Source organism: Oncorhynchus gorbuscha, linkage group LG09 (assembly GCF_021184085.1).
Source record: "Oncorhynchus gorbuscha isolate QuinsamMale2020 ecotype Even-year linkage group LG09, OgorEven_v1.0, whole genome shotgun sequence".
Classification (NCBI taxonomy): Eukaryota; Metazoa; Chordata; class Actinopteri; order Salmoniformes; family Salmonidae; genus Oncorhynchus; species Oncorhynchus gorbuscha.
In genome coordinates this window covers 9,969,621-9,984,889 of record NC_060181.1, presented here as the reverse complement: position 1 = coordinate 9,984,889, position 15,269 = coordinate 9,969,621, and the positions used below count along the sequence as shown (strand labels likewise).

Below are 15,269 nucleotides of genomic sequence, written 5' to 3'. Positions count from 1 at the left end.
ATGGGGGATTAGAAATTATGCAGATAATTACATTGGATGGAATCTACAATATTCAAGCTGATCCACCCACTAAAATATGAAAACAATTATAACAATTATAAATTGGATAATAAAAAGATATACAAAAAATATAAAAACAGCTTTACAAAGGTACAACAGTGATTATATTTACACTATTGTCTATTTGGAAGGAAAAGTCATGACAAAAAAGTCTCACAAAAAGGAACTTGTATTTAAGAGTTTTTATTTAAGCATATTGATAGAAGCCATAGATATCAATAAAACAGGTTGACAATTACTTTTGTTTTGTTTTTAAAACTATGGTTGCAATTAACAGATATAATATTGTCATTATAATGGGTTTGTAGTCCAAGATTGTAATATATAACCAAAAATAATGTGCATCATAACGAGAACATCTGTCATAAATTATGTTTTACAGCACATCAACAACTATGGTCATCGTATCCAGTCAACACCATCTACGACAAGGATTATAAACTAGATTTGAACCGCGGGATGATTAAAAAAAAAAAAATTATTGAGCGGATGGTTGGTCAAGGTGCCGGAAACATAATTACAAATAATTTGAAGCTTAAATCGGTGTTTTGAAAACTGCTAAGAGGTTTGTTCTTCAACAGTGTTAATAAATGTGTTTATTACGACCAGAGAGTTTGTTATTATCATGTAGACAGTTGGATAAAAAACAAAAAGTTACAAAACAAAAAGGTTCACTATCAGAACCTGATCTCACCTGAGCAATATAAGGACTATGGGGTGGTTTTCCCGGACACAGATTAAGACTAGTCCTGGACTAAAATGCAAACTCAATGCAGAATCGCCATCGAGGCTCAATCTGTGTTCAGGAAACCTCTCCTATAACTTGAATGGAGTGTGGCACTCTAAACTGTTTTACATACCAGAAAGGTGCAGGAAATGTACAGGTTACCAAAATCATTTATCTCCCTACAAAACCCAGAGATGAATTTACAAAAACAACAGTTTTATTTTCTTTCCCATATCGGTGTCCGTCCCCAATTGATATATAATAGTTCATCAACAATGATATAACAATAATTATGTATTATGTGTTTGGAAATACAATGAATGTTAGTGTAGTAAATATCACAAGTAGAATTAAACAGAATATTTTTATATTAATCCACACTCTCCTGCCCCATTTTACTCCAATACTCTCCTTCATTTGAATAGAAATACTACTGCCTTGTCTCAGGGTAAATGAGACAGGAGTTTAGCTGGAGGCCTTGAGCTCAGGTAGGGAGTGTCAGGTTACATATCCCAGACCCATCCCTTCGCCCTGATGCCACTCCCCTGACCCTGGCAACAGTGAGATGGCTGGGCATCGCTCCGGGCATCCATCCCGGGCTGGTGTTTCAGGTTGGAGGAGATCCATCCCGGGCTGGTGTTTCAGGTTGGAGGAGATCCATCCCGGGCTGTTGTTTCAGGTTGGTGGGGATCAATCCCGGGCTGGTGTTTCAGGTTGGAGGAGATCCATCCCGGGCTGGTGTTTCAGGTTGGGTGGGGATCTATCCAGGGCTGGTGTTTCAGGTTGGGTGGGGGAATTAAATAAATAAAGATGTGAAAGAGAGGAGGGTTGTCTGTCTCTCTTCTCATTTGGTGGCTTGCCAGATGATGATGCCTAGTATGGTCAGTACTATGGACAAGACCATGGCCAAGATGCACATCTTCTTACGGGACTTTTGCTGAGGGGAGAAACAGAGTAGAGGGATGGTAGGTTGGTGACAGTCGATGTGCAGAAAACATCATGGCACCGATTAATTTAATGACGACAGCTCAACGCTATGTGGGCGATCTTTTTATCAAGCAGCAAACCCACAGCATGCGAGGTCGTGCTTAGCGGTGTAGTGGAGGGTATTACGTCGTATGCGCACATTTTCTTATCAGTGGGCTTTGTCTATACTCACTCCTCAATCCCCACTGACGTGTAATCAAAGTAGTGTAGGTGGAGGGTACACGGCAAATCAATCATGAACAACGTAGCCTACACAAATGCAAGTCAGTAAAATACTTGGCAAATATATATGGGTGTGAAAAGTGCGAGTGTGAAAACATAAAAGAAACCTATATTATTCCGCACCCAGGGTAGATAATGTGGCCCGGCGCTTGTTGCACCCGGCGAGAGTCGGCTCAAAGGTTTCAGCACCGGACCGGAAGAGTTTAAGGGACAGGTTATGAGGTTTAGGCCCTGACTTGAACAGGTAGCCACGATTCCCACTAGATTAAATAGGCTGGGTTTCTGTACAGCACTTTGAGATAAACTGATGTACGAAGGGCTATATAAATAAAATTTGATTTGTCTCATCGCGCACTAGCTACTCCTGTGGCGGGCCGGGCGCAGTGCACGCTAACCAGGTCGCCAGGTGCACAGTGTTTCCTCCGACACATTGGTGCGGCTGGCTTCCGGGTTGGATGGCGCTGTGTTAAGAAGCAGTGCGGCTTGGTTGGGTTGTGTTTCGGAGGACGCATGGCTCTCGACCTTTGTCTCTCCCGAGTCCGTACGGGAGTTGTAGCGATGAGACAAGACAGTAACTACTAACAATTGGATACCACAACATTGAGGAGAAAAAGGGGGTATTTTCTTTTGTTGAAAAAATAAAGAAAGGTTATACAAGAATAGTAATATTAGCGTAGAAATGTAGCCTTGTTTTGTTACCCATAACTCTCCTCCAGCAAAGCGCCTGTTGCTGATCTCAGCAGCGAGTAGCATCCAAGCCTTTAGCTGAGGTGAAGTGCAGGAACTATCCCGTTCTCATGTAACGCTGTGCCACCAGAGACTCTGGGTTCGAGCCCAGGCTCTGTCGGTAAGCTGGTCTTTTTCTGAACTCTGTGCTTATCGGGTCCCTTAGCCTAAAGTATCAGCCATAAGGGCTGAGCCTATTGTTTCATTCTAGATATCATGGTCCAGGACCATATCATGGTCATTGCCATGATTTAGGTCATTCAGAGTACACGCCACCGTTTCTCAGAATTGTTCACGCCCCTTTCCTACACCGGGAAGGCCATTTAGAAAATTAGAGTATACCCACTTCTCCATGGCATCAACAGCCAATCAAGCACGGCCTGGAAGCTATAACGATCCTCGATTGGTCAGTTGCACCATTATATATCGTGCTATGATATCGACCTGGAATTTACATAATGTTCAGCTTTTGTCAACTTTAATGTTCTGTTCACACTTTGTTCAAACTCAGTTCGCCGTGATGCACTTTCCTTCTATTGAAATGTAATGGGTTCCCTCATTTTGTCGGCAGTCATCGCTAGCTAGCAGCGGACACACACTTACTCTGCCGCAGTGACACTCAGTCTTACCTGGTAGTAGGAGGCTCTCTGGAGCTGTTCTGTCCCTCGGTCTACGTGGACCTCAGCACTCTCCACGTTGGCCTCTATGCTGTCTGTGGTGTAAACACAGAGGGTCAGACGTACTGCCTTAACAAGGTACGGCAGATTTTTTAAAACTTTTTTTGTATTTTTTAAATGTATTTTTTACACATATGTATCGTGCCTTCAGAACGTAGTCACACCCCTTGACTTTTTCCACATTTTGTTGTTTTAGAGCCTGAATTTAAAATGGATTAAATTGAGATTTTGTGTCACGGACCTACACACAATACCCCATAATGTGAAAGTGGTATTATGTTTTTTGACATTTTTACTATGTCTTCAGTCAACAAGTATTCAACTCCTTTGCTATGGCAAGCTTAAATAAGTTCAGGAGTAAAAAATTGCTTAACAAGTCACATAAGTTGCATGGACTCACTCTGTGTGCAATAATAGTGCTTAACATGATTTATGAATGACTACCTCATCTCTGTAAGGTCACTCAGTCGAGAAGTGAATTTCAAACACAAATGCCTTCCTCTTGCAGGAACTGCTGACACACTCCAGCCACATGAGGTCTAGCATTGTCTTGCATTAGGAGGAACCCAGGGCCAACCGCACCAGCATATAGTCTCACAAGGGGTCTGAGGATCTCATCTCGGTACCTAATGGCAGTCAGGCTCTCTCTGGCGAGCACATGGAGGGCTGTATGGCCCCCCAAAGAAATGCCACCATGACTGACCGACCGCCAAACCGGTCATGCTGGAGGATGTTGCAGGCAGCAGAATGTTCTCCACGGCGTCTCCAGACTCGGTCACGTCTGTCACGTGCTCAGTGTGAACCTGCTTTCATCTGTGAAGAGCACAGGGCGCCGGTGGCGAATTTGCCAATCTTGGTGTTCTCTGGCAAATGCCAAACATCCTGCACGGTGTTGGGCTGTAAGCACAACCCCCACCTGTGGACGTCGGGCCCTCATACCACCCTCATGGAGTCTGTTTCTGACCGTTTGAGCAGACAGATGCACATTTATGGCCTGCTGGAGGTCATTTTGCAGGGCTCTGGCAGTGCTCCTCCTTGCACAAAGGCAGAGGTAGCGGTCCTGCTGCTGGGTTGTTGCCCTCCTACGCCCTCCTCCACATCTCCTGATGTACTGGCCTGTCTCCTGGTAGCGCCTCCATGCTCTGGACACTACGCTGACAGACACAGCAAACCTTCTTGCCACAGCTCGCATTGATGTGCCATCCTGGATGAGCTGCCTTACCTGAGCCACTTGTGTGAGTTGTAGACTCCGTCTCATGCTACCACTAGTGAAAGTGAAAGCACCGCCAGAATTCAAAAGTGACCTAAACATCAGCCAGGAAGCATAGGAACTGAGAAGTGGTCTGCGGTCACCACCTGCAGAACCACTCCTTTATTGGGGGTGTCTTGCTAATTGCCTATAATTTCCACCTGTTGTCTATTCCATCTGCACAACAGCATGTGAAATTGATTGTCAATCAGTGTTGGTTCCTAAGTGGACAGTTTGATTTCATAGAAGTGTGATTGACTTGGAGTTACATTGGGTTGTTTAAGTGTTCCCTTTATTTTTTTTGAGCAGTGTATATAATATAATAATAATATAATATATTTTGAATTCAGGCTGCAACAACAAAATGTGGAATAAGTCAAGGGGTATGAATACTATAATACAGATGTTTTGGGGTCAGTTATTTTTTTTAGAGAGTTCAAATCACGTTTCAGAGACGTGGTTTTTATGAAGGAAGTAACTGATTGGGCACTGTACTCCAGTACTACAACAGTGATGGGACTCACCAATCATCTCTCCCTGATCATGGATCATCACTGCTAGATCCTTGAAGATCTGGTTCACATCCAAGATGTCCGACTGAAATTACACAATAACACTCAATAAAAAAGGCCACGCTGAAATAACACATAACTCAATGAGAAAGGTAAAGCATTCCTGTTTATTCCATGTGCTCCCGAGTGGCGCAGAGCTCTAAGGCACTGCATCTCAGTGGTCGAGGCGTCACTACAGACACCCCGGGTCGAATCCAGGCTGTATTACAACCGGATGTGTTTGGGGGCACAATTGGCCCAACGTCGCCCGTGTTAGGGTTTGGCCGGGGAGGCAGTCATTGTAAAATAGGAATTTGTTCTTAACCGACTTGCCTAGTTAAATAAATAAAAATAAATGTAAAAAATGTGATGAGCATTGGTCCCCAGGCTCTGGATACATCCTGAAGGGCACCCTATTCCCCTGGGCATTAGTTGGGACCAGCACCCTATTCCCCTGGGCATTAGTTTAGACCAGCACCCTATTCCCCTGGGATTAGTTTGGACCAGCACCCTATTCCCCTGGGCATTAGTTGGGACCAGCACCCTATTCCCCTGGGCATTAGTTTAGACCAGCACCCTATTCCCCTGGGATTAGTTTGGACCAGCACCCTATTCCCCTGGGCATTAGTTTGGACCAGCACCCTATTCCCCTGGGGATTAGTTTGGACCAGCACCCTATTCCCCTGGGCATTAGTTTGGACCTACTCCCCTGGGCATTAGTTTAGACCAGCACCCTATTCCCCTGGGCATTAGTTTGGACCAGCACCCTATTCCCCTGGGCATTAGTTTGGACCAGCACCCTATTCCCCTGGGCATGAGTTTGGACCAGAACCCTATTCCCCTGGGCATGAGTTTGGACCAGCACCCTACTCGCCTGGGCATTAGTTTGGACCAGCACCCTACTCCCCTGGGCATTAGTTTGGACCAGCACCCTACTCCCCTGGGCATTAGTTTGGACCAGCACCCTACTCCCCTGGGCATTAGTTTGGACCAGCACCCTACTCCCCTGGGCATTAGTTTGGACCAGCACCCTACTCCCCTGGGCATTAGTTTGGACCAGCACCCTATTCCCCTGGACCAGCACCCTATTCCCCTGGACCAGCACCCTATTCCCCTGGACCAGCACCCTATTCCCCTGGGCATTAGTTTGGACCAGCACCCTATTCCCCTGGGATTAGTTTGGACCAGCACCCTATTCCCCTGGGCATTAGTTTGGACCAGCACCCTATTCCCCTGGGGATTAGTTTCTGACCAGCACCTTATTGGCTACCCTGGGCATTAGTTTGGACCTACTCCCCTGGGCATTAGTTTAGACCAGCACCCTATTCCCCTGGGCATTAGTTTGGACCAGCATCCTATTCCCTGGGCATTAGTTTGGACCAGCACCCTATTCCCCTGGGCATGAGTTTGGACCAGAACCCTATTCCCCTGGGCATGAGTTTGGACCAGCACCCATCGCCTGGGCATTAGTTTGGACCAGCACCCTACTCCCCTGGGCATTAGTTTGGACCAGCACCCTACTCCCCTGGGCATTAGTTTGGACCAGCACCCTACTCCCTGGGCATTAGTTTGGACCAGCACCCTCTCCCCTGGGCATTAGTTTGGACCAGCACCCTACTCCCCTGGGCATTAGTTTGGACCAGCACCCTATTCCCCTGGACCAGCACCCTATTCCCCTGGACCAGCACCCTATTCCCCTGGACCAGCACCCTATTCCCCTGGACCAGCACCCTATTCCCCTGGGCATTAGTTTGGACCAGCACCCTATTCCCCTGGACCAGCACCCTATTCCCCTGGACCAGCACCCTATTCCCCTGGGCATTAGTTTGGACCAGCACCCTATTCCCCTGGGCATTAGTTTGGACCAGCACCCTACTCCCCTGGGCATTAGTTTGGACCAGCACCCTATTCCCCTGGGCATTAGTTTGGACCAGAACCCTATTCCCCTGGACCAGCACCCTACTCCCCTGGGCATTAGTTTGGACCAGCACCCTATTCCCCTGGGCATTAGTTTGGACCAGCACCCTATTCCCCTGGGCATTAGTTTGGACCAGCACCCTATTCCCCTGGGCATTAGTTTGGACCAGCACCCTATTCGTTTGGACCAGCACCCTATTCACAATGTAGGGAACCGGTATAATAAGGGACATGACCACTATTTCAGATTGTAGGAGGTGGGGTGGGGACGGGCAGAGACAAACAGACTGACCTCCAGCTGTCTGATGTTGGTCTCTCTCTCCTTGATAAGCTCCAAGTCCTCTTCTGTTATGGCCTCCTCTGTCGTCTGTGTGGTTGTCTGACCCCAATCTTCTTGGCTACAAAAAAAGAAAGAGCGAAGAAACACTTGTATGGAGAGAAGGAGATACAAACAATATTTAAGAAACCAGGCACCATATCCTAGAGTAGAGAAGTATCAAAACATCCTCCCTCAGAGAGAGAAGCTTGAACCTACTTATCAAAAGACACGAGCTGTTCCTCAGAGGCACCATCTTCAGCCTGACAGAGAGGAACCAGACATCACTTGAAGTATGATCATAGAAAACCTGCCAATGGTATGATACTCAGCATTCCAGCCATTGTTCTATCTGTATTTTCAAAGCCTTCCAGAGAGACGGGAACCACCTCTGGCTCTGGCCACAGACTCCTTCTCCTTCTGTGCTGCCTGGCGCTGTACGGCCTGGAAGTTGTTGAGGGCAGCGGAGAATTCATTCATCAGCCGGTCCTTCTGGATCTTCTGTTGCCTCTGTGGGTTGAGAAGAAGAAATGGGTCATTCAAACACATTGTCCCTGTCAAGGAGTTGTCCCTGTCACCGAGTCCCCCCCCCACCCCTAGTTCCCCCCAGGCACCGAGTCGTTCCCCCCCCAGGCACAGAGTTCCCCCCAGGCACCGAGTCCCCCCCCAGGCACCGAGTTCTCCCCCCCAGGCACCGAGTTCTCCCCACCCAGGCACCGAGTCCCCCAGGCACCGAGTTCTCCCCACCCAGGCACCGAGTCCCCCCAGGCACCGAGTCCCCCCAGGCACCGAGTTCCCCCAAGGCACCGAGTTCCCCCAGGCACCGAGTTCCTCCCCAGGCATCGAGTTCCCCCCTAGATCTTGGGCCAGTTCTGCATTTCCCCCACTAACGGTTAAGGTTAGGATCGGTGAAGAGGGGATGCTAGATCTGTACCTATGGGAAACTTCAACCTGGAGCCATTCAAACACACAAATGGTTACTCAAGGAACTCCCATTGTCATTGTTGGGATGTCCGTCCCACACACAAACCTGCTCTGAAGGTGCTGAAGATAGTGAGACGGAGCCCAGGTCTTTCAGGTGCTTGTTGGTCTCCTTGGCCAGCTGGTTTGTAAAGTGCTGTATGTGCTGCCTGAAAGAACATGAACAGTAAGGGAGATACTAAACTCTCAGGGAGAAACATAGAACACACACACACTGTTCTGTATACAGCACATTAAAAAAGTTTGTCAGTGTATGTACTGTAAGTACATTACCAGTCAAAAGTTTACACTCGCCTTCTCAGTCAAGGGTTTTTCTTTATTTTACTATATTGTAGAATAATTGTGAAGACAACAAATATGAAATAACACATATGGAATTATGTAGTAACCAAAAAAAAGAAACAAATCTAAATATATTTTAGATTCTTCAAAGTAGCCACCCTTTGCCTTAATGACAGCTTTGCACACACTTGGCATTCTCTCAACCAGCATCAACTGGAATGCTTTTCCAACAGTAGTGAAGGAGCTCCCACATATGCTGAGCACTTGTTGGCTGCTTTTCCTTCACTCTGCGGTCCAACTCGTCCCAAACCATCTCAATTGGGTTGAGGTCGGGTGATTGTGGACGCCAGGTCAACTGATGCAGCACTCCATCATTCTCCTTCTTGGTCAAATAGCCCTTATAATGCCGGGAGGTGTGTTTTGGGTTATTGTCCTGCAGATTGTATTTGCATTTATTTGGGTTGCAAGTTCTGAGGCTGGTAACTCGAATGAGCTTATCCTCTGCAGCAGAGGTAACTCTAGGTCTTCCTTTCCTGTGGCGGTCCTCATGAGAGCCAGTTTCATCATAGCCCTTGATGATTTTTGCGTTTTTGTGACTGCAAAGCTGTCATCAAGGCAAAGGGTGGCTACTTTTGATAATCTCAAACATATTTTGATTTGTTCAACACTTTTTTGGTTACTACATCATTCCATATGTGCTAGTTCATAATTTTGATGTCTTCACTATTATTCTACAATGTAGAAAATAGTAAAAATAAAGAAAAAACCCTGGAATGAGTAGGTGTGTCCAAACTTGACTAGTACTGTATGTACATTAATACCTTTATCAACGTATGTACAAGCAAAACATTTTGAGAATACTTACAGACGGTCCTGCAGTTCGCTTGTGTCTTGTCTCGTCCCCAGCTGATTCACCATGCTCTTTATCTGAGCAGCTGGGAAAAGAGAAGACGTACATTCTCTAAACTGTAGGCCAGGGCTGCATAACCCTCTTCCTGGTGATCTACTGTCCTGTAGGTTTTCAGTCCAACCTTCTTCCTGGTGATCTATAGTATTGTGGGTTTTCAGTCCAACCCTCTTCCTGGTGATCTATAGTCTTGTGGGTTTTCAGTCCAACCCTCTTCCTGGTGATCTATAGTCTTGTAGGTTTTCAGTCCAACCCTCTTCCTGGTGATCTATAGTCTTGTGGGGTTTCAGTCCAACCCTAATTTAACACACCTGATTCTACTAATTACATGCTCAACAAGACCTTAACTAGCTGAATCAGATATGCTAAATTAGGGTTGGACTGAAAACCTACAGGACAGTAGATCTCCAGGAAGAGGGTTGGAATGAAGACCTACAGGACAGTAGATCTCCAGGAAGAGGGTTGGACTGAAAACCTACAGGACAGTAGATCTCCAGGTAGAAGGTTGGACTGAAAACCTACAGGACAGTGGATCTCCAGGAAGAGGGTTAGACAGAAAACCTACAGGACAGTAGATCTCCAGGAAGAGGGTCGGGCAGCCCTGATGTAGGCTATAGGATACATCATGTATAGATCATTAAAGTACTGTAAGTCGCTTTGGATAAAAGCGTCTGCTAAATGGCATATATATTATTATTACTGACTGAATTATCTTCCATCACATCAACTCTTCTCTTTCTGTAGCAATACTTACTGTTCTGTGTGATCTTCTGGATGTTTGAGCTGCATGTCTGGATGAGGGTATTGGAGTCCCGTGGCTGGGTGCGATAGCTGTCTGCTTTACTATAAGACATTGCTGCCTGTGTGGCGTGCTCTTAAGTCTCACGGTGAAGACTGTTGGGTGGTTGCGTGGCAGGTGTATTGGGAAAACTCTGGGAGAGGAGAAAGTTGTTTAAAAGTTTTGTTATCAAGACAGAGATATACAGAGGGTGCAATCTGGGACACAGCCTAAAAATCCTATCCAGCTGTTAATAATGGAGAATAGAGCATGATGTCCACTATATAGTGCATTCGGAATGTATTCAGACCCCTTCCCCAACTTTGTTACTTTACAGCCTTATTCTAAAAAGGATTAAATTACTTATTTGCCTCATCAATTTACACACAATACTCCATAATGACAAAGCAAAAAAAAACGTTATTTTTATATTTACATATAAAAAAGAAAATAATACATTTACATAAGTATTCAGACCCTTTGCTATGAGACTCGAAATTGAGCTCAGGTGCATCCTGTTTCCATTGATCATCCTTGAGATGTTTCTACAACTTGATCGGAGTCCATCTGTGGTAAATTCGATTGGACAAGATTTGGAAAGGCACACACCTGTCTATATAAAGGTCCCGTCTGGATTACTGCAACTCGCTGTTGGCTAGGCTCCCTGCCTGTGCCATTAAACCCCTACAACTCATCCAGAACGCCGCAGCCCGTCTGGTGTTCAACCTTCCCAAGTTCTCTCACGTCACCCCGCTCCTCCGCTCTCTCCACTGGCTTCCAGTTGAAGCTCGCATCCGCTACAAGACCATGGTGCTTGCCTACGGAGCTGTGAGGGCAACGGCACCTCAGTACCTCCAGGCTCTGATCAGGCCCTACACCCAAACAAGGGCACTGCGTTCATCCACCTCTGGCCTGCTCGCCTCCCTACCACTGAGGAAGTACAGTTCCCGCTCAGCCCAGTCAAAACTGTTCGCTGCTCTGGCCCCCCCAATGGTGGAACAAACTCCCTCACGACGCCAGGACAGCGGAGTCAATCACCACCTTCCGGAGACACCGGAGTCAATCACCACCTTCCGGAGATACCTGAAACCCCACCTCTTTAAGGAATACCTAGGATAGGATAAGTAATCCCTCTCACCCCCCCCCCCTTTAAGATTTAGATGTACTACTGTAAAGTGACTGTTCCACTGGATGTCATAAGGTGAATGCACCAATCTGTAAGTCGCTCTGGATAAGAGCGTCTGCTAAATGACTTAAATGTAAATGTAGGTCCCACAGTTGACAGTTCATGTCAGAACAAAAACCAAGACATGAGGTCGAAGGAATTGTCGGTTGAGCTCCGTAACAGGATGGTGTCGAGGCACAGAACAGTGGAAAAATATTTCTGCAGCATTGAAGTTCTCCAAAAAACACAGTGGTCTCCATCATACTTAAATGGAAGAAGTTTGGAACCACCAAGACTCTTCCTAGAGATGGCCGCCCGGCTAAACTGAGCAGTCGGGGGAGAAGGGTCTTGGTCAGGGAGTTGACCAATAACCCGATGGTCACTCTGACAGGGCTCCTGAGTTACTCTGTGGAGATGGGAGAACCAGACAAGGACAACCATCTCTGCAGCACTCCACCAATCAAGCCTTCATGGTAGTGTCCAGACAGAAGACACTCCTCAGTAAAAGGCACATGACAGCCCGCTTGGAGTTTTCCAAAAGGCACCTTAAGAACTCTGACAATGAGAAACAACATTCTCCGGTCTGATGAAACCAAGATTGAACTCTTTGGCCTGAATGCCAAGCGTCACGTCTGGAGGAAACCTGGTACCATCCCTACGGTGAAGTATGGTGGTGTCAGAAATCGACGGAAAGATGAACGGAGCAATGTACAAAGAGATCCTTGATGAAAACCTGCTGCTTAGCCCCCAGGGCCTCAGACTGGGGCGAAGGTTCACCTTCCAACAGGACAATGACCCTAAGTACACAGCAAAGACAACGCAGGAGAGTCTCAATGTCCTTGAGTGGCCCACCTGTAAGTTGGAGCAACAACAGCTTAGCTGCAAAGTGGTAGACCACACAAGCTCACACAACAGGACCGCTGAGTGCTGAAGCATGTAAACATCCTATCTTCGGTTGCAACACTTACTACCGACCTCCAAACGGACTCTGGAAGCAGAGTCAGCCCACATAGGGAGCTTCATGAAATTAGTTTCAATAGCCGAGCATCTGAACACAGGCCAAAGTTCACCATGCGCATTGTCAAGCATCGGCTGGATTGGTGTAAAGCTCGCCGCCATTGGACTCTGGAGCAGTGGAAAGGAGTTCTCTGGAGTGATGAATCACGCTTCACCATTTGGCAGTACGAAGGACAAATCTGGGTTTGGCGGATGCCAGGAGAACGCTACCTGCACCAATGCATAGTACCAACTGTAAAGTTTGGTGGAGGGATAATGGTCTGGAGCTGTTTTTCATGGTTCGGGCTAGGCTCCTTCGTTCATGTGAAAGGAAATCTACAGCAAACAATTACATTCTTGATGATTCTGGGCTTCCAACTTTGTGGCAACAGTTTGGGGAAGGCCCTTTCATGTTTTAGCATGACAGTGCCCCCTTGCAAAAAGCTAGGTCAATAGAGAAATCGTTACAGATCGGTATGGAAGAATTTTACTGGACTGCGCAGAGCCCTGACCTCAAGACCATCAGGACAAATTGGAACGCCAACTGCGAGCCAGGTCTAATCGCCCATCAGTGCCCGACCACTCTAACGCTCGTGGCTGAATGGAAGCAAGTCCCTGCAGCAATGTTCCAACATCCAGTGGAAAGCCTTCCCTGAAAAGTGGAGTCTGTTATAGCAGCAAAGAGACCAACTCCATATTAATGCCCATGTTTTTTAAATGAGATGTTCGACAAGCAGGTGTCCACACACTTTTGTCCAAGTAGTGTAAGAACTATTATCAAACGTATCAGTCAGGTTTGTCCTAAGATAGGCCTAATTACAAAGTGTCACAAGTTAAATATTAAAAGTGAAATGCCTTGTCATAACTGGAGAGAAGTGCTGTCACAAATTTATGTAAAAGTGGCTTTATAAATATATTTTATTTTAGTGTGAAGTATGATTTAAAAAGGTAATGACTCCACACACTTATTTCACGATCCATCCGGAACAGCTCAGATACATATAGTAGCAAACACTATCTAGCCATTTAGGACAATCATTGGTTTAATCGATTTTCTCTTCCACAAGCTTTTAGACAGAAGAGTTCCAGGGAACGAACACAAAGTGCCAGGTCACACAGTAGCAAATCAGACAGTGTATTGAGTGACACACTATTTTGAAATAGCAGTTTCTCACTCCCAAAACATCAGACTGCCACATAACTACCTAGCCAGATATTTTGAGTAGGTAAGCTATTAAAATCGACCACAAGCGAGATTTAGCCCTTGTTGCCGTCGGCTTTTTCTTCCGAATTTAACTAGTTATGTTACGGCTGCTAGCTAGTTGGCTTGCTAGATGATTTACAGCTAAAGTTATGTAGCTTGCTTGCTTGCAAGCTAACTGGCTTTTCACAAAACAGCTGTTGTTTAATACAAAGTTAATGAATGTTTCCAAATTGTATACTTTAATTGGGAGTTGTAATTGCTTACACAGGCCTGCTCTGATGACGCAAGAAAATAGCCGCGCTAGCTAGCTAGCTTCAATGCTAATCGTTAGCACAAAGACATCAGAAGCGTTTACTCGACTCCCAGCAAATTGTAGACATTTGTCAACAAAATGTGACTTTTTAAAACGTCAAACAGCGAGTTAAACATTAACGCAGGTTTAAACTGAAAAATAAATAAAAAAAAACCCCAATCTTACTTGTTTTAGTAGGCTGTTGCACATAAAACATCCGCTGTGCTTTCACTTTGTTCCACCGTCAAGAAGCTAGCCTCCCAAAACGGTCAAATGACGTCATTGCGTACATAAAATAAACCTTTGGGTGGCGCCAACAGTAATACATAAGAGTAATAAAAAATTAATAAAACATTAACGTACATATTGTCAAAAAAATAGTGTTGACGCGTTTTTACAACTTTCAATCGGGGGCAGAAGACGATTACCTACAAAATGCTATTCAGAAACTAAACAAACTCAAGAGTAGGCTTAGTCATGCAAAAATAATAGCTCAAATCCTGTCCAGCGTGGGATTCATTCAATGGGCATCCCGTCCCTCCCTTTCAGTCACTGGGAAATCTTGTGACTCGTGGTTTTCTGCTGATGAAACCAGCGCTCTCACTTTGCTCAACAGAGACTGGGGCACATTTAGCAGTACACGCCGTTAGAGAACACGCAGATAGAAAAATACAACCATCACGCCTCTGACATGTAGAATAAGGAATCATGTCCACTCTTAGTCATGACATTTCTATCCGCAGCGTTCCATAACGTTGTGCTGGCTAAACTCTCCCCAGTCTATGAGACTTTAAATGTTTAATTTATTTTACCTTTATTTAACTAGGCAAGTCAGTTCAGAACAAATTCTTATTTTCAATGACGGCCTAGGAACAGTGGGTTAACTACCAGTTCAGGGGCAGAACGACAGATTTGTACCTTGTCAGCTCGAGGATTTGAACATGAAACCTTTCGGTTACTGCTGCCCCAGGGTAGCCTAGTGGCTACTCCTCCTGTAATTTTGGTTGGGTCATTTTATAAGACATCTCTAACTGGCAACATGATACATACACGTTTACTCCATCTTTACAAACACATATGGAAACAGACAGAAGGCAGTTTAACAGCAGATTACACAATCACTCAATTGAGGAAAACGTATGTTCCAAATGGTACTCTATTCTTTATATAGTGCAATACTTTTGACCTAAGCACTTTTAGGCCCTAGCTAAAAGTAGTGCTGCACTAAATAG

At 45.7% G+C, this 15,269-nt stretch overlaps 1 protein-coding gene across 1 annotated transcript; it reads right to left on the bottom strand.

The window, feature by feature from the left end:
- Window positions 1–227: 227 nt before the first annotated feature.
- Window positions 228–14,844, bottom strand: stx12 (syntaxin 12). The gene is made up of 10 exons (XM_046361389.1): window positions 14,224–14,844; window positions 10,357–10,534; window positions 9,561–9,630; window positions 8,463–8,562; window positions 7,805–7,942; window positions 7,652–7,695; window positions 7,409–7,514; window positions 5,173–5,245; window positions 3,352–3,434; window positions 228–1,724 (listed from the first exon to the last, which is right to left on the bottom strand). Exons 2-10 carry the CDS (start codon window positions 10,454–10,456, stop codon window positions 1,632–1,634), a joined length of 807 nt encoding a protein of 268 aa, XP_046217345.1. The 5' UTR covers window positions 10,457–10,534; window positions 14,224–14,844; the 3' UTR covers window positions 228–1,631.
- Between the last annotated feature and the right edge of the window lie 425 nt (window positions 14,845–15,269).